The 25,744-nt window shown below is 51.7% G+C and overlaps 1 protein-coding gene across 1 annotated transcript; it reads left to right on the top strand.

Annotated features, from left to right (window-relative positions):
• Nucleotides 1-1,340: 1,340 nt before the first annotated feature.
• On the top strand, nucleotides 1,341-25,744 carry LOC142825148 (LIM/homeobox protein Lhx5-like). Its single transcript, XM_075916873.2, has 5 exons — nucleotides 1,341-2,042; nucleotides 4,626-4,849; nucleotides 8,773-9,050; nucleotides 12,075-12,240; nucleotides 23,873-25,744. The coding sequence occupies exons 1-5, from the start codon at nucleotides 1,870-1,872 to the stop codon at nucleotides 24,238-24,240; spliced, it is 1,209 nt and encodes a 402-aa protein (XP_075772988.1). The 5' UTR covers nucleotides 1,341-1,869; the 3' UTR covers nucleotides 24,241-25,744.

Below are 25,744 nucleotides of genomic sequence, written 5' to 3'. Positions count from 1 at the left end.
TTCTTCACTATTGTTATGCATTTGTATCTATTTAACTGTATTCTTGTCTATCCATCTAATCTATCATCTATTGCCACACCCATCTGTCTATTACTGTTTATTCTTATCTACTAGATATCGATTGATGTACCTTCTCATATGTCTTCCGCATACATTCCCTTCTACCTAACCATCTACATACATTCCTCACTATTGTTATACATTCTTATCTATTTAATTATCTATCTGCCTACCGAGTTAACCTATAGCTACACCTTCTAATATAACTGTTGCTAGCTGGATCATCTATAAATAACATTGTATCATCTAATCTGTTATCTATTGCTATACTTTCTAATTTGTCTAATTGCTAGATAGATCTATTAACATTTTATCGTCTATCGCTGTACTTTCTCATCTATCTGTCTATCTATCTAATCTAATGTAATCTCCCAGAGAAGCCGTTTCAGGCCACAACTTTTATTTCAACTCAAACGTATTTTCAGCTCTAGAACATTTGTTTACAAAGGTTAATTCATTCGAGTCATCACCTTGCGCACAAAGTGAATGGGTAATTTAAAAGTCCGCAGGACCTGAAATTAAAGAGAAAAATCATATACAATAGCACAAGAACAACACGTCTCTCTCTCTCTCTTTCCAAAGGGGTTTTGCTTTCCTGATTCTCCTCCCATCCTTCTCATATTGACTCTAGTTTTAAAGATGCATTCTGTAAACCCTCCTCCCCCCCGTCTGTATAACAAAGGCCAGCTAGCTCGCTAGGGGATCAATTGCCTTCATATCTGAGAAGTACAAAACAGATAACTTTTTATCCCAAGACATTGTCCGAACTTGCCTTCTCCTGGGGGCACTCCTCTCAGCATGCTACTGGCCTAACTACCCCCAGATCGGGGGTCCTTCAGCTTTTCTCTTTTTTCATTTGGATGCATGGAGACCGCTTGACAAAAGAGCAAGAATTTCCACCTTTTCTACTTATGCAAAGAGGCCATTCGCTGCTTTCTGTTGACAGTGAGGAAAACCAGAGCTTGTTTTGCAGGTGCAGTGACCTCCCCGAGGTCTCATTCCCTCCCGCCCCCCCCCATTGCCCCAAGAAGAGAAAGATAAAATATTACCCCCAAACTGCAAAAATAATTTAAATCTGCACCCACCCGCCCCTGCAAACAAAATAAAGGTAAATACTTACTTAGCCCCCGCACCAGGTAAAACCTACTACTCAACAATAGTGGTGCCTTGTTTTTTCCCCCCTCTGTGCCAAGCGCAAGGCTGGAGCCAATTTAGATGTGCTATAAATTAAGAGGTTGCCATGGCCACCGCCTTCTCATTGGCCCTCGGCCTCCCTATGTTCTGCGGGACGTCACCAAATCTGAATAAGGATGCGCGAATTACTAAACTGGGAGACAAAGCTGAAGATGGGAACAGCGTGAAAGTGGAGAAAAGTCCCAACCAGCCATCTGCACGGAGGAACTGGGGGCTCCCGGCTTTGTTGAGGTGGTTATTCTTGTGTTTGATTATTAAGCCTTTTCGTGGACTGGCTGCTTCCACACAGGCGCTGGCTGGGGCTACTGCAGGCCGAGATGCGCCTACACTGAAAGGCGCCGAGAAAGTAATTCCTCCAGGATATCTTTGCTTCGCTTCCCCCGACTGAACCTGCTGGAAGAGGTGGGGAGCAGGAGAAAGAGAAGCATCTGCCTCGGTGGCGGCAGTCTGGAAAGTCCACACAACACTTTTTGCCTGCCCCCAGGACTCCCAGGAGAAGAAGGAAGGAAGCTGAAAGTGTTCTCCGTTTTTCCACCCTTGCGATCGCTTTCGGCCGCCGGGTGGGGGGCTGCACCCTGTGTCATTCGGGTTGTCTCGCCTTCCTCGGCCGAGGTCATGATGGTGCATTGTGCAGGCTGCGAGAGGCCCATTTTGGACAGGTTTCTGCTGAACGTGTTGGACAGGGCCTGGCACATTAAGTGTGTCCAGTGCTGCGAATGCAAGTGCAACCTGACGGAGAAATGCTTCTCAAGGGAAGGCAAGCTTTACTGCAAAAACGACTTTTTCTGGTAAGTTCCCTAAGAAGGAGGCGAACCCCTTCCCCAGCTGCTTGGCTAGCACAGCGATACCCTACTTCTGTGCTTGTCCTAGCGTCCTAGTAGCTTTCCGTAATTGGCGCATTTCTGTAGTCCTCTCCATCGCTCGCTGTCAGATATTCCATTCACACTCCCAAAAGGAGTCCTATATGTTCCTGGGGGGGGGGGGGGGAAGAGGCGGGAATCTCTTTATTAACCGCACACCAGTTCGGTTTAAAGTGACTTTTACAATCCGCAGGCATCGGTTGTACCTATTGTCAATGTCCCCCTTTTTTGCGAGATTCCTCGGCGTTTTCTGCGCGAGAGTTAAGATCCTAGAACTAGGAAAACGTCAGGCGCCTTGTTCGCTGTGTAACCCGATTTCTATGTTTTTATATGTGGATTTATGCACAAAGTTGAGCCAGATCCGAGCTGATCCTATGCCAGGAGAGAAGGCAACGGTTTGTGGGTTACTTTTTAAAATGCATTCTGGGGTTGAGAGGCACACGACATCTCAGAAATAAAAGCCTAATGTTCTAAGGCCCCTGGCTTTAAAAGTAACAAGACTTGTCTTGAGGAGAGGCAGAGCCTCAGTTAGAATCAATTCGAACTAATGTGCGGTGGGAAGAGGTTGGCAGAGAGCGGAATATCGGGGGGATGCTCCCAAACTCCTTTGCCCCAATGTTCCAGCCTGGGCTGGGAATTCTAAAAAGCACCAGTAAAGTTCCTTGCTGGGCTTAGGAGCAAAGCTTTGTGATCTAATTGGCTGTGCGAGCACAGAACAGACTTGTTCCCCCTCCTCCCCTTCTTCTTTTAAACCAACAAATGAACTCATTGAAAATGTAAAATCGCCCTAAATATCGCTTGGCCTTTTGTTTCTGGCTGCAATTGAGGTAAATGTGGTCATTTGTTTAGCTAAAGGGTGAAAAGCTCGGGGGATGATTAATATAGAGTGGGGGGAGAAGGCAGCTTTCCTAGTCGTATAGGCCCTAATAAAGGTGAATTTGAATAGGTTAAGTGTCACACTCGCCTTTACACATGTAAACTACTTTTAATAGCCCCTATGCATTCAGCACCCCTCATGCTGCAACTCCTTAAATGCCTTTAATGATTTTTGATAAGGTGCAGATGAGCCAATTATGCTCCAGGATAAGACCAAAAAATGACTTATGACTTCTAATGCTTTCACTAAATCAACGTCATGGAAAGTGAAGCTCTTAGAAGTTGTGTTGAAACAAGGAAGAAAAACCCCAGTTTTATTTCTCCCTTATCCCCGCTCCGCACATTCCGCTTCCACAAGCGCCCTCAAATCTCTCTGGAGGCAGAATCAACACCTCAAAGTGGAAACTAAATTACCTGCTTTAAAGAACAGGTACGATTCTGCTGCTTGATAGTGATCATTCCCTAGGGGAAAAAAAACCCTGTTTTTGCAATACAAAAAAAAGGGGGGGGGTCTGGAATACAGAACAAAGGGAGATCAAAACTAGACCCATTCTCAGCATCGGTTCATGGCTTGTTTTCACAGGAAAAGGGGACACAATTTTTAGGAGCCTCAAATGTTAGCTAGATCCCCTGTCCCATTTTGAATTCAATAAGCAGCCATCTGTGTTTCTCTTTTGTAACTAACCACCCCTCTAACAACAGAAGTGTCCCCAGTGGATATTTACTAACCGAAATGTGATATTGTTTAAGAGAAGAGGAATATTCATCAGAATTATGACTGTATAGGAAGATCCATTGGTTACCTCCTGTGTCCTCCCGAAATGCAGCCTGAAAAAAGGATGCAAATGTGCTGCAGATTTCTGGTGGACGCAGTGTGGTATCCAAAACCAAAGCGGATGCTTATACTGATGCCAAATAATGGCTGCTTCTTAAAGCAGCCCATCTGAAACCCACGCATTCCGACGCATACAGAGAAACCCGACCCACTCCCCACACCTTATTCTGAGCTGCAATCAATCTGCCCCCAAAACACAGCTCAGCAAATTGCCCCTTCCCCATTGGGGTTTGCCCCTGTGTGCCCCAGAGAGAAGAATTGCTCCCTGCCTCTGCGCTGGCAAGGATTGAATGAAAGCGGTGGGTCGGGAAAGCCAGCTACCTGCCAGAGCTGGGGGAGGGATTTCACTCGCCAACCAAACAAAACAGACACCCCAGAATATTTCCCATGGAGACAGACCTGTTAAAGTGGGGGTGGGGTGTCCATGTCTAGGGAGTCAAACAAGAGCACTCAGGGCTAGGAGATAATTCTCATGTAAATTGAGCCCTCTCTTCGCCTGCTCGAGGCGTGTGTTGCTGGAGACCAAATCCGCCACAAGAGGAATAGTTTTATGCACGCGTTTTGCTGGCATCCAAATCTGCTTTCCTTGGGATATCGGAACCCAGGGCAATTGCTTTAATCGCCTCATCTCCACCATCCACCCTCTCTGCCAAGATGCCTGCGGTTGGGTGTGATGCAGTTATAGGTGGCCGGTGGCAGGGGGGAGGGGGGATGACACTCAGGCCAGGCCACTAAGTGCCCGGGTAGTCCCTTCTGTGTTATCACCCTCCCTTCTCTCTCTCTCTCTCGCTACTGTTCAGGAGGTTCGGTACCAAATGCGCAGGCTGTTCCCAAGGCATCTCTCCGAGTGACCTCGTCCGCAAAGCCCGAAGCAAAGTCTTTCACCTGAACTGTTTCACCTGCATGGTTTGCAACAAGCAGCTCTCCACGGGAGAGGAACTTTATATTATAAATGAAAGCAAATTTGTTTGCAAAGAGGACTATTTGAACTCGCCCAGCTTAAAGGAAGGCAGCCTCAACTCAGGTATGGAGCATCAGCCCCAGGCCAGCAGGCTCTGACCCTGTGTGGCCTGCAGAGGCCTAGGGCTGGTGCACCTTATAAGCATACGGGGACGGTGATTTGAAAACAGTCTCTAAGGTGCTCCATGACTTTGTTGTTTTTAAAGTTTTTGCTAGACTGAGGTTAACGAAACATGTATTGTAGATGGTATCATGAGCTTTTGTGAGTACAACCCACTTCTTCAGATGAAACCTTCTTTCATCTGAAGTGGAGAAGTGGACTAAAGGCTGTGCTGGGAAGGGGAAAAGAGGAGCTGGTGGAGAGGATGCAGGGTCAGAGACAGGATTGGAAGTGGGAAAAGAACAGATTTTTCCATTTTTTAATAATCCAGGCCCCACATTCAGCAGGTGAACATAAGAACAGCCATACTGGGTCAGACCAAAGGTCCATCCAGCCCAGTGTCCTGTCTGCCGACAGTGGCCAATGCCAGGTGCCCCAGAGGGAGGGAACACAACAGGTAACCCTCATGTGATCCCTCTCCTGTCATCCATTTTCAGACCAACACAGGCTAGGGACACCATTCCTACCCATCCTGGCTAATAGCCATTGATGGACCTAACCTCCATGAATCTGTCTAGCTCTTTTTTGAACCCTGTTATAGTCCTAGCCTTCACCACATCCTCTGGCAAGGAGTTCCTCAGGTTGACTGTGCTGAGTGAAGAAAAACTTCCTTTTCTTTGTTTTAAACCTGCTGCCTATTAATTTCATTTAATAGAATCAGAGTACTAGGACTGGAAGGGACTTCGAGAGGTCATTGAGTCCAGTCCCCTGCCCTCATGGCAGGACCCAGTACTGTAGACCATGCCTGATAGACATTTATCCAATCTACCCTTAAATATCTCCAGAGATGGAGATTCCACAACCTCCCTGGGTAATTTATTCCAGTGTTTAACCACCCTGACAGTTAGGAAGTTTTTCCTAATGTCCAAACTAAACCTCCCTTGCTGCAGTTTAAGCCCCTTGCTTCTTGTTCTATCCTCAGAGGCCAAAAAGAACATTTTTTCTCCCTCCTCCTTATGACACCCTTTTAGAAACCTGAAAACTGCTATCATGTTCCCCCTCAATCTTCTCTTTTCCAAACTAAACAAGCCCAATTCTTTCAGTCTTCCTTCATAGATCATGTTCTCTAGACCTTTAATCATTCTTGTTGCTCTTCTCTGGACCCTCTCCAATTTCTCCACATCTTTCTTGAAATGTGGTGCTCAGAACTGGACACAATACTCCAACTGAGGCCTAGTCAGCGCAGAGTAGAGCGGAAGAATGACTTCTCGTGTCTTGCTCACAACACACCTGTTAATGCATCCCAGAATCATGTTTGCTTTTTTTGCAACAGCATCACACTGCTGACTCATATTCAGCTTGTGGTCCACTATAACCCCTAGATCCCTTTCTGCCGTACTTCTTCCCAGACAGTCGCTTCCCATTCTGTATGTGTGAAACTGATTGTTCCTTCCTAAGTGGAGCACTTTGCATTTGTCCTTATTAAACTTCATCCTATTTACCTCAGACCATTTCTCCAGTTCGTCCAGATCATTTTGAATTATGACCCTATCCTTCAGATTAGTCGCAACCCCTCCCAGCTTGGTATCATCTGCAAACTTAATAAGCGTACTTTCTATGCCAATATCTAAATCGTTGATGAAGATATTGAACAGAGCCGGTCCCAAAACAGAGCCCTGCGGAACCCCACTTGTTATGCCTTTCCAGCAGGATTGTGAACCATTAATAACTACTCTCTGAGTACGGTTATCCAGCCAGTTACGCACCCACCTTATAGTAGCCCCATCTAAGTTGTATTTCCCTAGTTTATTGATAAGAAGATCATGCAAGACCTTCTCAAATGCCTTAGTAAAGTCTAGGTATCTGACATCCACCGCTTCTCCATTATCCGCAAGACTCGTTATCCTATCAAAGAAAGCTATCAGATTGGTTTGACATGATTTGTTCTTTACAAATCCATGCTGGCTGTTCCCTATCACCTTGCCACCTTCCAAGTGTTTACAGATGATTTCCTTAATTACTTGCTCCATTATCTTCCCTGGCACAGAAGTAAAACTGACTGGTCTGTAGTTTCCTGGGTTGTTCTTATTTCCCTTTGGTGATCCCTAGTTCTTATATTGTGGGAATAAGTAAATAACTTTTCCTTATTCACTTTCTCCACACAGTCATGATTTTATAGACCTCAATCATATCCCCCCTTAGTCTCCTCTTTGCTAAGCTGAAAAGTCCAAGTTTTTTTTTCTCTCTCTTCATATGGGACCCGTTCCAAACCCCTAATCATTTTTGTTGACCTTTTCTGAACCTTTTCCAGTGCCAAGATATCTTTTTTGAGATAAGGTGACTACATCTGTTCATAGTATTCAAGATGTGGTGTACTGTGGTTTTATATAGAGGCATTATGGTATTTTCTGTTTTATTCTCTATCCCGTTTTTAATGATTCCTAACATTCTATTTGCTTTTCTGACTGCCGCTGCGCATTGAGTGGATGTTTTCAGAGAACTATCCACAATGACTCCAAGATCTCTCTCTTGAGTAGTTGTAGCCAAATTAGTCCCCATCATAGTGTATGTATAGTTGGGATTATTTTTCCAATGCACATTACTTTACATTTATCAGGTGCTGGGGGAAAGTGAACGTTGCCATGTATAGGCCCAGCTGTAAACATGTGACCAGACTGGGAAGGGGGAGGTGGGAGGGGGACAGATGTTTCTCCGGTTCCTGGTTGATTTGGGCTAACACCACCACCTTCCCCTGAGATCTCTGAGATCTAATTACTCCCCTGCCCAACAAGGCCTGGATATTTCCCCCAGATTTCTTATGTGCGAAGAGAATCCAGACAAGGCCCCAAGCTTCCAAGTCAGGGGAACGATCCCTTCTCACCCCTGGGGCTAACAGCATGAGTAAAGGCTGCAGCCTCTGAGACCTTTCACCTTCTTCCTCCACAGATCATCTTCGTGCCTTTCATCACACACAAACACTCAGAATTCCTTCCTCCCTCCCCCCCATCCCTGTGGCATCAGAGCCCTTCATAAACCCTAATGGAGACAATACCCCAGACCCCAATATTTGTCTGTTTGTGCTATGTCTGCACGTGGCATGTACAAGCAGCGGACCCGATCCTTGCCTCTTTAGGCAGAGGTAAAATTCCCATTGAACTTCCTTGGCCGCTGTCTCTGCATCAGAATGGCAGGGTTGGGCTCTTTCAGCACCCGCAAATAGATCTTGCCAGGAGGCTCCCTTGGGTTGCTGCTCTGGGCCAAGTGAGCGGAGGTTACCCCGTGAGTTTCACATTAGGGGCCTGCTGCGGGGAGAAAAGGGGTCAGGCAGCCGACGGATTTCCGATCCCAAGGCCAGGGATTCGCTGGATCTGGGGGCGGGGTGAGGCAGGGCCAAGGCGGTCCCTAGCTTTGTGGCGGTCAGTGGTTCCGGTTCCCACCTTTGTGTCTGATAGGAAAACTCTCAAGCTGACCCAAATGAAAGCGCTTCCTTCCCCAGAGTGGGAGCCTGGGACAGCTCCCTCTCTGCCAGTGCGGTGCAAAACTGCCATCCGGAGCCAGTCACCCTGGTGTAAATCCCATGCGACTCCACCAAAGCCAGAGGTTTTACACCGGAGTCGCACCCTCTTCCTGCTCCAGCGACACAAAAGGCCAGAGGTGTTTTGCGCCCCTGCTGCCACACAGACCGATAAGCCCATTTTGCTGCTAATTCTGACCCCCTCATTAACTCTTCGTTGTGTTCTTTGGGAGTGATTGATTCGTGTTCCCCTAGCGCAGAAAGCTGGGGGCGGGGGCGGATCTGGCCTCCAGAAAGCAGCGCGTGGGACAGTGGGGTGGGGATCCCAGCTCAGCTCAGAGCCATCCCTCTCCTGTCTGCCTCTCCCTTGCAGTGTCCTCCTGTACAGACAGAAGTTTGTCCCCGGATCTCCAGGATCCCATGCAGGATGATACAAAGGAAACGGACAACTCCACCTCCTCGGACAAAGAGACCACCAACAACGAAAACGAGGAACAGAACTCGGGCACCAAGAGAAGAGGACCTCGGACTACAATTAAAGCCAAGCAGCTGGAGACTCTCAAGGCTGCTTTTGCTGCTACCCCCAAACCTACCAGGCATATCCGGGAACAGCTGGCACAGGAGACAGGGCTCAACATGCGAGTGATCCAGGTACAGGAAAGCTCAGTGGCAATGGGTGCCATAGCAGAGAACAGAAGAAAGGATCAGGGACTAGTGACCTCCCACAATATCACCATCTGCTTAAGCAGGCGGGGAGAGCACTAGTCACCCCTGCTTCCCTCTCTTCTCCATTTTGGATCCATTGGGTTGCAACTCCCAGCCGCCTAATTCTGCTACATGGCAGCCTGTCGCTATGGAGATGACTGTGACGTCCCAAACTCAGCAGTATGACGTCAGGGGAACCGTGGGCTGTGAGAAGCTAGGGAGGGAGAGGAGAGAAAATTCTGCCATTTAGAGAAATCTGGCAGCAGCTAAAAGTGCCGGAGGAAATTGGCATAAAATCCAAGGAGAGACCAAGTAGGTCGTTGCTAGGAAGATTTCCCCTTTGTAAGAATGAGAATTACCCCCTTTGTAAGTCTTTACAAAGGAAATGCGCGTGTTTAGCTCCATTTTACAGATGGGGAAACCGAGGCTGAAAGCCGTGAAGCGAATTGCTCAAGTTCACCCATATGGCTCGTGGTAGAGCTGAGTCTCCAACCTGGACTCCTCAGTCCTCGCCACTGCTCAGTCCATTGGTCCCTTCTGTCCTTCTTTATGTTGTGATGTGGAGACTGCAAGGTTCCTCTCTCCTAAGCAAGAGGACTATTTCCTATTGTCAGAATTATTTTAGCAGTGATCCTAATTGGCCTCCGTTGCTAATAAAGAGGAGGAGGAGGCTCAGGGAGTTTGTGCTGAAAGCTCTCTAGTGATAGAATTGTTTTCTTCATCTGGAGAGTCCTCAGGCGATAGCTAGCACTCAGTCTCAAGTACTGATGTGCCTGCCTAGTGCCTCATCCAAAGCCCACTGAACTTGATGGAAAAGCTCCAGCCCTTTGGCTCTGGCCCTCACACAAGCGGGAATTGATGTGAAGAAGCGCTGACCAGCCCAGCCCTGGAGTGGTGACCCTCAACTTTCTTCAGGGCCCTTTGATTCTCCCCCTCCCCCCCCCCCACGCAGTTTGCGCGGTGCTGTGAGTTACCCAAAGTGGAAAGATCCCATTGATTTCAGCTAGCTTTGGATCAGATTCCAGTTCCCTAAAGAACTTGTCTCAGCTCCTATTGAGGTCAATGAAAAGGCTCCGGTTGACTTCAGTAGGAGCTGAATCCAATGGCAACAGAGCCCACGCTAACCAAGAACAAAAACATCACCAAGACACCTCCACTAGACACCTGGCCTATGTGCTGTATATGATGCTGGCTGCCAAACCCACCACAATGGCTTATTACATCTCCAACCTGCACCTGATGAGCAAGAAGTTCTTAAAAACATGGCATCAGCCTAATGCAGTACCCTCATCTTTCCTTCAGTTTCCTGCTTTCTTGTTCTAAGCCAGTGTTTCTTAAACTTTTTAAGACTGAGGAACACCAAACAATAATTTTTTTTATGAGGAACACCAGAGATTTTTTGTTGAGCAAAAAAAAGAAAAGGTCGCCTGCCCCTTTAAGGGTGTAAGGGTGGCCATTTTGGTTCTCCACGGCACACCTCCAACTGCCTCACGACACACCGGTGTGCCACGGAACACAGTTTAAGAAACACTGTTCTAAGCCTTCTCAGTGCTCTTCTGCAATCTCTTTATCCTGTACTTGCCTGGTGGGACTTTCAGACTGAGCCAGTGAGTGGAAGAAAGTTTAGAGTGTGGCCTCAAAAATGTTTTTTCATGAATCATAAATTTAAAGTTAAAAAAAAAAAACTTTTAAAGCAAAGGGCGTCAAGAGAAGAAATTAACCTCAGTTCTTTAAACCGGTGAAGCTGAGAGTTGCTTCTATCTTGACATTTTGCAACGAGACATATGCACGCTGTTGGTTAAGAGAATCTGCACTTGCATGTTAACGAGGAAATTGGGGAGGGGGATAGAAATAATTCCCAATCCAGAAAAATAGATTGGGATGAAACAGAGAAGTATGTTCAGGTCTTTTGTTACTACTGACGTCATATATTCAAACATGTTTTTGCTGTGCTAGGCGAGTGTGTGAAAAAAATTGTTCTAGACCAAACAAAAGGGAGGAATGAAATGTTCTGTAGTTCATCTATGTAATCTGCAAGATGGGAGAACACCCAAGATTTCCTTTCTTTTTCACACCCCCCCGTAGCATCAGACGCTATACATATTCACATATCTGTGTTATTTATTGCTATGTATTTCTATCTGTCTCTATGAATTCTGTATTGCTCTAGGTTTCTGTCAATGGATGGATGGCTAGATTAGGAAAACAGGCACTCCCACAATAGTTTGTAGTTTGAAAAGTCTCTCTAGTTCCCTTTATGAACATGTCTTCTAGGATTTAGAGGAGGGGGGAGTAGGAAACATACTTTGTTATAAAGCTCTCCAAGGGTGAGCAAAAACCCTTCACCCCTGGATGGTTCTGGGAGTTCATTCCCATCTTTCCTTTTCTTTTTAATTCAAAGCCAGCCAATTTGCTTCATTGGCTAAACTGCAGAGTTTAATCCCCCAGTTGAAAGTTTCTCCTCATTTTTCTTCAGAAACTCTTCGCCAGCCTCTTGTAAAGTGTCCAGTCAGAAGCTGGTCCAAAGAACAGAAAAGTGGATCTTCGGGGAGCTTGCCAACCGGGAGTTGGCAGGGGGAGGATGTGCTATGTTGCGGCCTTCATCTGGAAAATCCTGATGGAAAAATGTGGAACATCTTGGTGCGATCAGTGAAGGGAAACAGTCTCTTAGCTGGCACCCTATTAACAACACCAGCTTCCTGATCTGCCTGTTCACCACAGTAGCTCTGTACCCCTTTGTTACGGAGATCGATCAATATAATAGTAGATTAATCTAGAAACCGAGACCGGTGGCAAACACGTATTGCAAGAGGCAGGCCAAAGGCAGGCAAATCAAAACAAATGAATCAACTTGGTTATTGTTGTCTTGCAAAGTGCCCATGTGGCTTGATGGGGCCTTGGGAGACAGCTGGTGGGAGCTGTGGGTTGGTGTGGATGTTGTCACCACGTTCTTGTTTAATTTGCCTGCAGGTTTGGTTCCAAAATAGAAGGTCCAAGGAGAGGAGAATGAAACAGCTGAGCGCGCTGGGGGCCAGGAGGCATGCCTTCTTCAGGAGTCCTCGGCGCATGCGCCCTCTGGGAGGCAGGCTGGATGAATCTGAAATGTTGGGTTCTACCCCTTACACTTATTATGGAGGTAATGAGCATTTTATGGATCACTTCCTGGATGACCCCCTAACACGCTTTGTATTCAAACATTGTAAAAAACACAACAAATACAGATCCCAGAGCAAACAAATTAAGACTAGAGGAATCAGCCTTTCTTTCTTTTTCTTTCTCACTCATTTGTTCATTTTTATTTGAACATTGTTCATTCTTTCATTCATTCTTCCATTTTTCTTTTTTGTTCTTCTTTTTTCTGGATTTTTTCTTTTGCTTTCCCTTTGTTCATTTGTTCTTTCTTTCTCATTTCCTTGCTTTATTCTTTCTTTGACCATGTCAAATATCTAAAAGGGTGTCACAAGGAGGAAGGAGAAAATTTGTTCCTCTTGGTTTCTGAGGACAGGACAAGGAGTAATGGGCTTAAAGTGCAGCAAGGGAGGTTTAGATTGGACATGAGGAAAAAATTCCTGTCAGGGTGGTCAAATATTGGAATAAATTGCCAAGGGAGGTGGTGGAATCTCCCTCTCTGGAGATATTTAAGAACAGGTTAGATAGACATCTGTCAGGGATGGTGTAGACGGAGCTTGGTCCTGCCTTGAGGGCGGGGGGCTGGACTCGATGACCTCTCGAGGTCCCTTCCAGTCCTATTATTCTATGATTCTATGTTTAGAAATTAAGCCGCGAAAGTTTTAACTCTTGCATTTTGTAGTATTTCATTGTGTCTTTTCAAAAGAGCAAGCTTGCGGCTTGCCTTCTGTGTGAGCTGGCGTCTGCCTGCAAGGAAGGGTCTCAACGACCTTTCACGCCATTTCTTCCCCCCAAAGGATTCAGTTCATTGTTACTGTTTTTCCTAGCTGGGCTGGGGAGAGGGGAGGAATTTTGGGGTCAGGTAAAATTGCAGGTCTCTGAGCCCTGACAAAGTAGTACAGCACAGCTTGCTTTGGCCCACTTCCGCAGCTTCGCAGCCAAGGCAAGTCAGGGGCTGGTATTTCTCTAGGGGTATGTCTACACTAGCTCGTTAATTTGAGCTAGGTAGGAAAATCAGGCAACCGGAGTTGCAAATGTAGCCCGGGATTTAAATATCCCGGGCTTTATTTGCATGTTCCCGTTTGGCCACCATTTTTAAATCCCCCTTAGTTCGAACTAACTGCCCGCAGCTACACGCAGCAGTTTAAAGTTAATCTGAACTAAATCCTTAGTTCGGATTAACTGTTACTCCTTGTGGAATGAGGTCTGCTGAGGGCTGGCTCGGCGGAAGGCCGAATCTCTGCCTCCTACAGTGACCCGCTTCAGGGTTAGATCGCACCCCTGCGCTTCTTGCCAGCCGCCGATGCAATCCGAGAGAACGGAAAGGTTCTGACTCCCGCTACAATTTTACCTGACTCTGGATTGCACGAGGAGCCATTCACAGCAAGTGGGGCACCGTGGGGAATCTCCACTGGGACATACTGTAGGGCACGGCCCCACAAGCTTTGCTCCTGGGAGTGAATTTGCTACTCGGTTGCATGGTCCTGTCTAGGTTACCTTACTCCTGTTCACAGCCATGGGCCAGATTCTGAACTTAGTTACGCCCTGGTGTGAATCCAGACTCACACCAGACTCTGGTGTAACCAACACCAGATTCTGGCTCAATAGGACTTGTCGCCTGGGTATAAGTTTATTCCCAGGAATCAACTCCCCGGATTTAGGCCCATAGTTGGGCCTGTGAACCCGCAGCACAGACAAGAGGAGAAACCCACTGGGGCTGCCTCCTGGCCAGCGGCTAGAAGGAGAGAGCTCGTTGCAGCTCTTTTTGTGACGGTTTGGTTTTGGAGGCAGCAGGGGAGTCCCTTGTCTTCCTGTCCCTCCCCTAGCAATGAAGTGCGTGGCTGCCCCGACAGAGACTGGGGATGTTGTTTAAGAAGAAGTGTCGTTTTTACACAAAGCATGTGACACGCCGGGAGCTGCCCTGGCTCTGCGGCTGCTGCCCAGCACCCAAGCCAGGGATGTTGGTATTTCATTGCAGTGGCTGCTGCGACTCGCGCAGGGAGCTGGGGGCAGGGCAGCCGCAACCCGTAGGTTATAATGGATTCTTGCTGGATGGCAGGTGTTGGAATGCGACATAGAATCATAGAATCCTAGGGCTGTAAGAGACCTTAGAAGTCCATCAAGTCCAGCCCCCTGCCCAAGGCAGGACCAATTCCAATTAAATCAACCCAGCCAGGGCTTTGTCAAGCCGAGACTTAAACACCTCTAGGGATGGAGACTCCACTACTTCCCTAGGTAACCCATTCCAGTGCTTCACCACCCTCCTAGGGAAATAGTTTTCCTAATATCCAACCTAGACCTCTCCCAGCACAACTTGAGACCATTGCTCCTTGTTCTGCCATCTGTCACTACTGAGAACAGCCTCTCTCCATCCTCTTTGGAACCTCCCTTCAGGAAGTTGAAGGCTGCTATCAAATCCCCCCTCACTCTTCGCTTCTGCAGACTAAACAGACCCAAGTCCCTCAGCCTCTCCTCATAAGTCATATGCTCCAGCCCCTAATCATTTTGGTCGCCCTCCGCTGGACCCTCTCCAATGCGTCCACATCCTTTCTATAGTGGGGGGCCCTGAACTGGACACAATACTGCAGATGTGGCCTCATGAGAGCCAAATAAAGGGGAATAATGACATCTCTGGATCTGCTGGCAATGCTCCTCTTAATGCAACCTAATATGCCATTAGCCTTCTTGGCTACAAGGGCGCACTGTTGACTCATATCCAGCTTCTCATCCACTGTAACCCCCAGGTCCTTTTCTGCAGAACTGCTACTTAGCCATTCGGTCCCCAGCCTGTAACAATACTTGGGATTCTTCTGTCCCAAGTGCAGGACTCTACACTTTTGTTGAACAAAACAGATCCTGGGGCACTCCACTAGACACCAACCTCCAACCTGACATCGAGCCGTTGATCACTACCCGCTGGGCCTGACAGTCTAGCCAGCTTTCTATTCATCTTACAGTCCATTTATCCAATCCATACTCCGTGTGGGGGTTCCAGTCCTACCCCCTCTTTCTTGTGCTACCGTGCCCCTTTTCCAAGTGCGTAATTGTCACCAGTCCACACTTCTATTCAGCCGAGATATGTGGGGTGGGGGGTCTGGGCCCACCCTCACTCCCAGACCCCAGCCCAGGGCCCTAAGGACAGTGCCGCAGGGCTCTGTCCCACCGGGGGGGGTCTGCCCCCGAAACCCGCCGGTGCGCCGGCTCCTTGCCCTGCGCTGGGCTACTTCCACCCCACCTGCGCCTCCCTATGCTTCCCGTGCTCTTTCGCCTCCTCGCTCTTTCCCCCTCCTCCCCACGTTTCCCCTGGTTCTCCCCTCTTGTACCCTCCCGCCCCCGTCGACTCCACCCCCTCCCATGACGTCATTTCCGGCTCCCATTTTCTGACGCACTACGTCTGACGTTGCCTCGCAACGTCTCCTGTTCTGCCGCTCACCAGACGCGCGGCCGCGCTACACAGCCAGCATGCGCGTAGTTCGCGTCGGGCGGCCCCCAGCAGCGAGAGGGCAACCGCCGGGTCAGTGCGGGGTGGGCCCGTTTCAGGGGGGGTAGGCGGGCCCCACCCCGTCACACACCTCCCCCCTTACGTCCTGTCCTTGTCCCCTCTGGCTCCCGTGCTCTGCCATCATATTTCTTGAAAAGAAATCTGCATTGCTGTTGGATTTTCCCGCTCGGTGGCTTATCTCGAATCGATAAGGCTGTAACGCCAGATACCAGCACATAATCCGTGCGTTGGAATCCTTCATGGCCTGGAGCCACCGCAGCGGGGCATGGTCAGTCACTACCGTGAACGGGTTACCTAGGAGATAATAGCGCAATAAGTTAACGGCCCATTTTACCGCCAAGGCTTCCTTTTCTATGGTGGAATAATTCTGCTCCCTGGGCAGGAGTTTGCGGCTGATATACACAATGGGGTGTTCCTCCCCACCTTCCCCTTGTGAGAGCACTGCCCCGAGGCCCACCTCCGAGGCGTCCGTTTGCAGAATAAAAGGCCTCGAGAAGTCGGGCTGAGCCAACACCGGGGCCTGGGTGAGGTGACGCTTCAGCTCCCTAAAGGCTTTCTCACATCGGGGGTCCCATCTTACCCGCTTGGGTGCCGCGTCGCATGTCAGGTCTGTCAATGGGGCGGCCACCGTAGCGAAGTCCGGCACGAACCGGCGGTAGTAGCCAGCCAGCCCTAAAAATTGCCGCACCTGCCGCTTGGTATTCGGTGCCGGATAGTCTCGCAGGGCCTCGACCTTCGCCACCTGGGGGCGGATCTTACCCTTGCCCACCGTATACCCCAAATAGGAGACCTCCTGCTGCCCAAAATGGCACTTCGCCGGGTTTGCTGTTAGCCCCGCCTCCTGTAATGAGGTCAGAACTGCCCTTACCCGCTTTACATGCTCAGGCCAGGTCTGGCTATAGATCACTATGTCGTCTATATAAGCGGCCGCATAGTTTTCATGAGGTCGTAACACCCGGTCCATCAGACGTTGAAAAGTGGCTGCGGCGCCTTGAAGCCCGAACGGCATCTTTACAAACTGGTAAAGACCGAAGGGTGTTGAAAAGGCCGTCTTCTCCCGTGATTCCGGCGACAGTGGTATCTGCCAATACCCTTTAGCTAGATCGAGGGTAGACAAATACCTGGCTGTCCCGAGCCGCTCCAACAACTCGTCCACGCGGGGCATGGGATACGCATCAAATTGCGATACCGCGTTGACCTTGCGGAAATCGATACAGAACCGGACGGACCCATCCGACTTGGGAACCAGCACTATGGGGCTCCTCCAGGCGCTATGGGATTCTTCCACTACGCCCCACTGCAACATCTTCTCTACCTCCTCCCGCACTGTCGGCCACAGCTTCCTTGGCAGGGGCCGCACCGGGTGGCGGATTGTACAGCCGGCTTCGGTCAGGATGTGATGACACGCTGCTTTCGTGTATCCGGGTACATCCGTCAGCACCTGTGGGAACTCATTCAAAAGACTACGGATCTCCTCCTGCTGAGCCTCTGTCAACTCCCCTCCTACCTGAAACTTCGCCACCCTCTCACCCTCGAGCCCCACTAAGCCCTCCTGCACCCGCCATTCCTTTAGGAGGTTCACGTGATAAATATTGGTTGTTTTCCTCCTACCGGGCATTCGTACTTCATAGTTCACTTCCCCGACCCTGCAAACGATTTCGAAGGGCCCCTGACACCGGGCCAGTAGTTTAGATGACTGCTCGGGCAACAGCAGGAGCACCCTATCCCCTGGCTGAAAAACTCGTAGCCTCGCCCTGCGGTTGTAATACTGGGCCTGTCGCTCCTGTGCGTCAAGGAGGTTCTGTTTGGCAAACTCCCCCACCCGCTGTAACCTCTCTCTCAACTTGAGGATATAGGGCACCGACCCGGTTGTCTGTGTCACCTGATCCTCCCAGGCCTCCCGAACCACGTCCAAAATCCCCCTGGGTTGGCGCCCATATAAAAGTTCGAACGGGGAGAACCCAGTAGAGGCCTGTGGCACTTCTCTGACAGCAAACATCAGGGCCGGGAGGGCTCGGTCCCACCCGCTGGGATCCTCCTGGGCAAACTTCTTGAGCATACCTTTGAGGGTGCGATTGAATCTTTCCGCTAATCCATCCGTCTGGGGATGGTACACTGACATCCTCAGCGCCCTGACTCGGAACAGTCGGCATAGCTCCTTCATAAGGTTGGACGTAAAATTCGTCCCTTGGTCGGTCAGGATTTCTTCTGGCAACCCCACGCGTGCAAATATCTTCACCAGTTCCTCCGCCACCGTCGAGGCAGTGATGTTCCGCAGTGGCACGGCTTCTGGGTAGCGGGTTGCATAGTCTATCACTACTAAGATGTATGAACACCGGTTCTTTGTGGGTTCCAAAGGCCCCACTAGGTCCATTGCTATCCTTCGAAAGGGGACCTCTACTACGGGGAGAGGCACCAAGGGTGCTTGCGGGACCCGCCCGGGCCTGACCTTCTGACATTCCGGGCAAGATTCACAGAAGTCCCGTGTGGCTCGGTAGATACCGGGCCAGTAGAACCTCTGCAGGAGGCGGCTAATCGTCTTTTCATATCCCAGGTGCCCGGCCCAAGGATTACTATGGGCCAACCTTAGTAGCTGCCGATGGTGCTGTGCCGGCACTAATAGCTGGGTGATAACCTCCCCCGGTTCCTTCTCCTCTGTGACTCTATACAGCCAGTCGCCCTGGATCTCAAATCGGGGAAACATTTGCGCTATCCGCTGTTTCTCTGCCTCCCCTGCATTTCTAGCGGCTTGGTCCCAGGCCTGCTGCAGTAAGGGATCCTCTCTCTGTTCTCTCATAAAGTCTGGTGAACCCACCTCTCCATCCCCAGCGACCCCGGCGGACGTCTCGGGGTCGGCGGCTAATACCACCTTACCTCCTTCCCGCCCCGGCCATTCCCGTAGGGCCTGCTCAAATCCCTTCCAGTCGCGCCCCAGCAGGACGGGGTATATTAACCCTGGAACGAGGGCTACGTAGATCCATCCGGCCTGGGCCCCATCTTTGAGGTGCACCCAGGCTGTGGGGTATGCCTCCACGCGCCCGTGTACACACTGTACGTGGACCGGGGGTCCCCGCGGGCCCCCTTCTTCCACCAGGTCTGCCCTCACTAAGGTCTGCCCAAACCCGGAATCTACCAGGGCCGTGACTTGCCGGCCCTCCACCTCAACCTCCCATAAAATCTTCCCCTGACCTCCTACCTCCCCCGTAGCCGCTTGACTCATTACCTTCCCGTATGAGCAGTCCATAAAGGGGCAGTCTCTTTTGAAGTGCCCCTCTTGTCCACACTGATAGCATGCTCCGGCTGGTCCTCGGGCCGGGGTGGGGTTGTCTGTGCGTCCCTCTCGGGGTGGCAGTCGAGGAGCGGGTTCGATTGCCACTGGCCGATTCCACACGGGGGCTAGTCATCTTCCGTGGTTCCTAATGGGACAAGGGGGGGGGGTCCGCCTCCCGCTCTCTCTCCGAGCCGGGGGGTCACCGGTACGGCGCCTCTCCCGCCCCTACCATGGGGGTCCTTCCGTCCCCTACTGCCCCCCTCACTCCCCTCGGCGGCCATATAATCTTCTACTAGGGTCACCGCCTCTCCTAACGAGGTGGGGTGATGCCGGCGAACCCAATGCTGACTTTCTCCTGGTAAAATGTTTACAAATTGCTCCAACACCACCTTCTCAGCCACCTGGGGACCCGTATGCTGTTCCGGTTCCAGCCAACGCCACCCGGCCTCCCTTAGCCTCTGAGCGACCGCTCGGGGCCGAGCCCCGTGGGGGTACTTCTCCTGCCTGAACCGCTGCCAGTAGGACTCGGGGTTCACTCCCAGCTGGTCCAATATCGCTTCTTTGACCTTAAAGTAATGTAGGGCATCCCTGGGATCTAGACTCCGGTAGGCCAACTGGGCCGGGCCTGTCAGATACGGAGCTAGGATCGTTGCCCAGTGTTGTTCTGGCCACCTGGCGGCTGTGGCCACCCTCTCAAAAGTCACTAGGAAGGCCTCTGGGTCATCGAGGGGCCCCATCTTGGCTAAGCGGACCGGTAGCTGTGCAAGGGCACCCCCTTCCGCCATATCACCCCCCGGCCCTAGGGGTTGCCCTCTTCCCAACCCTCCCCATTGTCTTACCCAGTGTTCCTGGTTAGCTTTATACTGCTCCGCAACCTCCGTGAGGAGCTGCCTCTGTTGGTCCTGGTGCTGGGCCGCGAGTTGCTGGAGGAGGGCTGTCTGCTGCTGATGTTGCTGCCTCTGGTTCTCGGTTAACCACTTGAACATCTCCGCTGCCTCCATATTCCGCTCGACCGAGGGGGCTGATGCCACCCCTCTGTCCTCTCGTTCCCCCGCGTCCTCTGTCAGTCTTTTCCTTTTCCTCTCTTCCAGGTTGGGGTGTGGCTGGATACTCCTCCCAACGCGGCGACCCGCCCCTCCAAATCTCACATAACAAAACAATGAACCCACACACAAAAAAAGAGAACACCCCTGCCCTCCCCCTTTTTTTTTTGTAGCCGCCCCCCGCGGGGCTTCCCGTACCCACATTCTCCACCACGTGTGGGGGTTCCAGTCCTACCCCCTCTTTCTTGTGCTACCGTGCCCCTTTTCCAAGTGCGTAATTGTCACCAGTCCACACTTCTATTCAGCCGAGATATGTGGGGTGGGGGGTCTGGGCCCACCCTCACTCCCAGACCCCAGCCCAGGGCCCTAAGGACAGTGCCGCAGGGCTCTGTCCCACCGGGGGGGGGGTCTGCCCCCGAAACCCGCCGGTGCGCCGGCTCCTTGCCCTGCGCTGGGCTACTTCCACCCCACCTGCGCCTCCCTATGCTTCCCGTGCTCTTTCGCCTCCTCGCTCTTTCCCCCTCCTCCCCACGTTTCCCCTGGTTCTCCCCTCTTGTACCCTCCCGCCCCCTCCCATGACGTCATTTCCAGCTCCCATTTTCTGACGCACTACGTCTGACGTTGCCTCGCAACGTCTCCTGTTCTGCCGCTCACCAGACGCGCGGCCGCGCTACACAGCCAGCATGCGCGTAGTTCGCGTCGGGCGGCCCCCAGCAGCGAGAGGGCAACCACCGGGTCAGTTGTGGGGTGGGCCCGTTTCGGGGGGGGTAGGCGGGCCCCACCCCATCACACTCCCTTAACTTGCTGGCAAGTATATTGTGGGAGACCTTATCAAAAGCTTTGCTGAAGTCAAGGTATATCACAACCACTGACTTTCCCATGTCCACAGAGCCAGTTACCTCATCATAGAAGCTAATCAGATTGGTCAGGCACAACTTGCCCTTTGTGAATCCATGTTGACTATTCCTGATCACTTTCCCCTCTTCCAAGTGCCTCAAAATGGATTCCTTAAGGATCCCTTCCATGATTTTTCCGGGGACTGAGGTGAGGCTGACTGGTCTGTAGTTCCCTGGATCGTCCTTCTTCCCTTTTTTGAAGATGGGCACTACATTTGCCTTTTTCCAATCATCCGGGATCTCTCCCGATCTCCACAAGTTTTCAAAGATAATGGCCAAAGGCTCCACAATGACACTTGCCAACTCCCTCAGTACCCTCGGATGCATTAAATCTTGGCCCATGGATTTGTGTATGTTTAGCTTTTCTAAATAGTTCCTAACCTGTTCTTTCCCCACCAAGGGCTGTCCACCTCCTTCCCATACTGCGTTGCCTAGTGCATTAGTCTGGGAGCTGACCTTGTCCGCGAAGACAGAGGCAAAGAAATCATTGAGTACTTCAGCTTTCCCCACATCATCTGTCCCTAGGTTACCTCCCTCCTCCAGTAAGGGCCCCACACCCTCTCTGATCACCCTCTTATTGCTAACATGCCTGTAGAAACCTTTCTTGTTACAGTAAAACTCCGATGGTCCGGCTGCTGCTAAAACTGACCAGTGGCTGAATCGGGGAAGCCGGGGGCAGAGCAGCTGGGGCGCTGCCGGGTTGGTCCTGTAGCGCTGCCCCTTGGGGCTGCGGGACTAACCCAGCAGCACCCCAGCTGTCCCCGATTCAGCCGCTGCTGAAACTGACCAGTGGCTGACTCCAGGAAGCCCGAGGCAAAGCTGCTCTGCCCCAGCTTCCTGGGGTCAGCCACTGATCAGTTTCAGCAGCAGCTGACTTGGGTACACCTGGGACAGAACAGCTGGGGTCCTGCCGGGTTGGTCTCGCAGCACCAAGGGTTGGTGCTACCAGACCAACCCGGCAGCGCCCCAGCTGCTCTGCCCCAGGCATCCCCAAGAGCAGCTGGGGTGCTGCTGGGTTGGTCTTGTCGCGCCAGGGGTTGGTGCTACCAGACCAACCCCGCAGCACTCCAGCTGCTCTGCTGCAGGCGTCCCCAATTCAGCCGCTGCTGAAACTGACCAGCAGCGGCTGAATCAGGGACGTCTGGGGCAGAGCCGGACTATCGGAAGGGGGGGCTATGAGGGGTCTGGGGTGGCATCGTAGGCCCCCCTTCTGATAGTCCAGCAAATCTGATAATCCGGCACCCCCTGGGTCCTAAAGGTGCCGGATTATCGGAAGTTTACTGTGCCTTTCACATCCCTTGCTAGCTGCAATTCCAATTGTGCTTTTGCCTTCCTGAGAACTCCCCTGCATTCTCGAGCAATAGATTTATACTCCTCCCTAGACATAATCCCAAAGTTCTTTCGTTTCCTCTTCCCCTTCCTCTTCCTTTCCACTTCTAGGTTCCTTTCCCTTTCCTTCCAGCCCACCGGCTCTTTTCCCTGCATCCCCCCCCCCCCGCTCCCTGCTCATGGGCCCGGAGATCCGGGTCACTGGTCCTCCTCGCAGACACTGAGGAGAGATGGCCAAGGCAGCGGGTAGGAGGGGAAGGTGAGGGGCGGTTGCCATGACTTTGCCATCCTTCCTGTGGCATCTATTTGAAGGGTTTCCCCACCCCCCCATCCCCGTACACACCCTCCCTCCCTTGCCCTGAATGTGAGCTCAGCTTGTTGAGATCCCCTCTAATCCCCCTGTTAGAGATTCCGTCCGGTCCTTGGCCAAGTTTGCACCCCTGCCGCAAGTAAGAAAGAGACATTGTGATGAAGCTGTCTGCCTGAACAGAAGCCCTGCGCCCATTCAATCCCGCCACTCCCCCGCTTGTGTTCCCAGGAACAAAGCTCCAGCTGCACCCTTTTGTACCTTTTTCAGACGGCATTTGTTCCAATTACCTCCAAGCTCCTGGAGCATATGGAAGGTCACTATCACAGAGGCCGGGCCCCCGTGTGTTTGCTATTTGTTTTCTCCCCATTGTCAGCTCGTTCCCCCTCCCGCATGTGGCCCCTCAAAATTCGGCCCCTTCACGACAGGCGCAGGGAGGCGGGGGCCAATCACTCCTTAGCTGGCTGGGTGTCGCCAGACTGCTTGGTTGCTGCGTGAGCCGGCCAGTCTGGGGCTTAGCAAAATGACCCCTCACTTGCAAACCTACCATTGCTGAAGGGGGAAAATCCTCGATTTCTTTCCTTCCATGCCAGCTCCATAAGACATTTTTCATACATCTGTCCCCCCCCAAAATCCTCCTGGAAAGAGAAAGTGTGTGCTCCCTCAGGCTGCGCGTGCGGATTTTTATAGGGACCTTGTTTAGTTCTTTTTTAAATGTTTGGTCAATTAAAATTATGTTGACTGTTGGGGTTTTTTCCTGAGTTTGGAAGGAAAGCGAGAGGGTCCAGCCTCTCCCTGACTCTGCTTGCCCATTGGGCAATTGATGTGTCTAATTGTGGAGTAACGTGTCTGATCCCCTCCTGGTTTTATTGGGGTCATTCGGGCAGCTTCATTTTGACACTAGGGGGAACGGGGCAGTAAAAGAAGCAGCCAGAAAATAAATGTGGGCCACCAGCTCTATCTGAGAGTCACTGTTACAGGACCCTCTTCCGTGGTGGAGCAAAAGCCACAGGCCAAGATCCCTGAGCAGGCACAATGCTGAGCGCGCAGTGCTGTGCACGCACTGCCTCCCTAGGGGGTGCGTTAGACAGCAGGGGCGCGCGACAGCAGGTGCGACTGTGGGTACAGAGGCGTCCACCTGTACCTCGGGGGTTGTGTGGTCTTGCGTGTAGGAGGCCGGCCTGGCCAGGGGCTGCTAGCCCCAGGCTCTCCGGCTCAGGGCAGTCCCCGTGCACCCTGCGCTGCTGGTGTCCGGCCTCTGCCTCACCTTCCTCTCTCTCCCCCACTCCAGATTACCAAGGAGACTACTACGGGCCAGGTGGGAACTACGATTTTTTCCCCCACAGGCCTCCCTCGCAAGCCCAGTCCCCCGCAGACTCCAGCTACCTTCCAACCTCAGGGCCCGGCTCCACGCCCTTGGGGCCCCTGGAGCCCCTGCTCCCTGGACACCATGCCTCTGAAAACCAAAGGTACACAGATATGATCTCGCACCCCGACACCCCAAGCCCCGAGCCAGGGCTGCCCGGCTCGCTACACCCCATCCCCAGCGAGGTCTTCAGCGGCGGCCCCAGCCCGCCTTTCTCCTTGTCCAGCAATAGCAGCTACAGCGGGCCCCTCTCGCATCCAAACCAGGAGCTGAACGAGGCAGCGGTGTGGTAGGGCTGACCCAGCCAGCGGAGGTGCAAGCCCTGGGGATACCTGGCTACCTCTGCCCCGGGCAGATCCGGCTTCCTCCCAGCACCGGCTAAGACACCAGGAACCACGACCGGCTTCCTGACACTGATGCCAAAATTCTCCAGAGTTTCTACCAGCGCCCCCGCCCCTAGACCGCTGGGGCTCCCAGCCTCAGTGTCTTTCTCCCTAGCCACGTGTAAGCAGGCATGACTGCCCTGGGCGGGTGCTGAAGAACCTCTGCAACAGCAGTTCTCAAAGTGTGGTCCATGGACCACTAGTGGTCTGTGACAATCTTGCAGGTGGGCCGCAGGCTTGGGGCTCCCCCCACATAGTGGGGAGGCTGTGCTGGTGCTGCAGCCCCACAGACCTCCCTACAAGGTTGGAGCACCAGCGCCGGCTTCCCAATGCGGGGGTGGGGAGCGGGGAGCCTTGTGGGCCGGATCCAGCTTGCAGAGGAAGGAAGTGGCTCTGCGCACTGCCACTCCCCCTCCCCCTGGCTGGGGAAATGGCACTGCAGGAAACCGCTTGCCTGGAGGCTTTCCTTGCTGCTCCCATTGGCTGGAATCATGTCAAATGGAAGCAGCAGGGGGCAGTGCCTGGGAGTGGTGGGAGGCATGGAGCTATGTAAGCACCCCCATCCACCTCATGCCCAGACCTTGCACCCCCATTCCCCTGATGCACCCCCCTCACACTGAGACCACACATCCTCACTCTACTCCTGCACCATCACTCCTGCTTAGACCTCACACCCCCACCTGCACCCCACCTCCTGCCCAGACCCCCCACACTCAGCCCACTCCTGCACCCTGCCTTCTGGCCAGACCCCCCCACTCCAAGCCTGCTCCTACACCCAACCTCCCACCCAGACCTCCCGGTTTCAGCCCACTCCTGCACCCCACCTCCTGGCCAGACCCTGCACCTTCACCCCCTCCTGCACCCATCATGTAGTTGGCTGGTGGTCCAGAGAAAGGTCTGCATTGAGTGGGGTGGGCCAGGGTCCAAAAAGTTTGAGAACCCTTGCTCTACAGGTATCTGAAGCAGCATCTCTTGGACCAAAGCTGAACTAGACTGGATCACAGATCTGCCTAGAATGATTGAACTTCATATTTTTTTTGTGGGGGGGAGGGGGATTTTCTTTCTTTTTTCTTTGCTCCATCCAGGATTGCATTTTTTAAATCTTAATCAGGGAAGGGGGGAAAGCCCTCATAATTAACTTTTTTTAAGTAGAAGGTTTGTTTTGTGATGGTGGAGGTGGGAAAGGGAATTGGTGTGTCTTTCAAAAGAAAACCTCCACTGGTGAAAGGGCGCCCCCTAGTGGTAAATTCTGGCTCAGCTTTTCAGGGCTCCAGGACTTGTTTGGAGAGACTTTATTGGGGTTTGTTTTGTTTTTGTCACTGGGCAGAAATACAACTAAAACTACCAATGAAAAAGTGATTCAAGTCTGATTGTCTGACAAACACCAAGTCAAACCCAAAAGTTTGTTGGAGGG

The sequence above is a fragment of the Pelodiscus sinensis genome, chromosome W (genome assembly GCF_052426305.1).
Source record: "Pelodiscus sinensis isolate ZL-2025 chromosome W, ASM5242630v1, whole genome shotgun sequence".
In the NCBI taxonomy this organism is placed as follows: domain Eukaryota; kingdom Metazoa; phylum Chordata; order Testudines; family Trionychidae; genus Pelodiscus; species Pelodiscus sinensis.
Note: the sequence above shows the minus strand (reverse complement) of the source record. Positions and strands in the feature narration are given on the sequence as shown.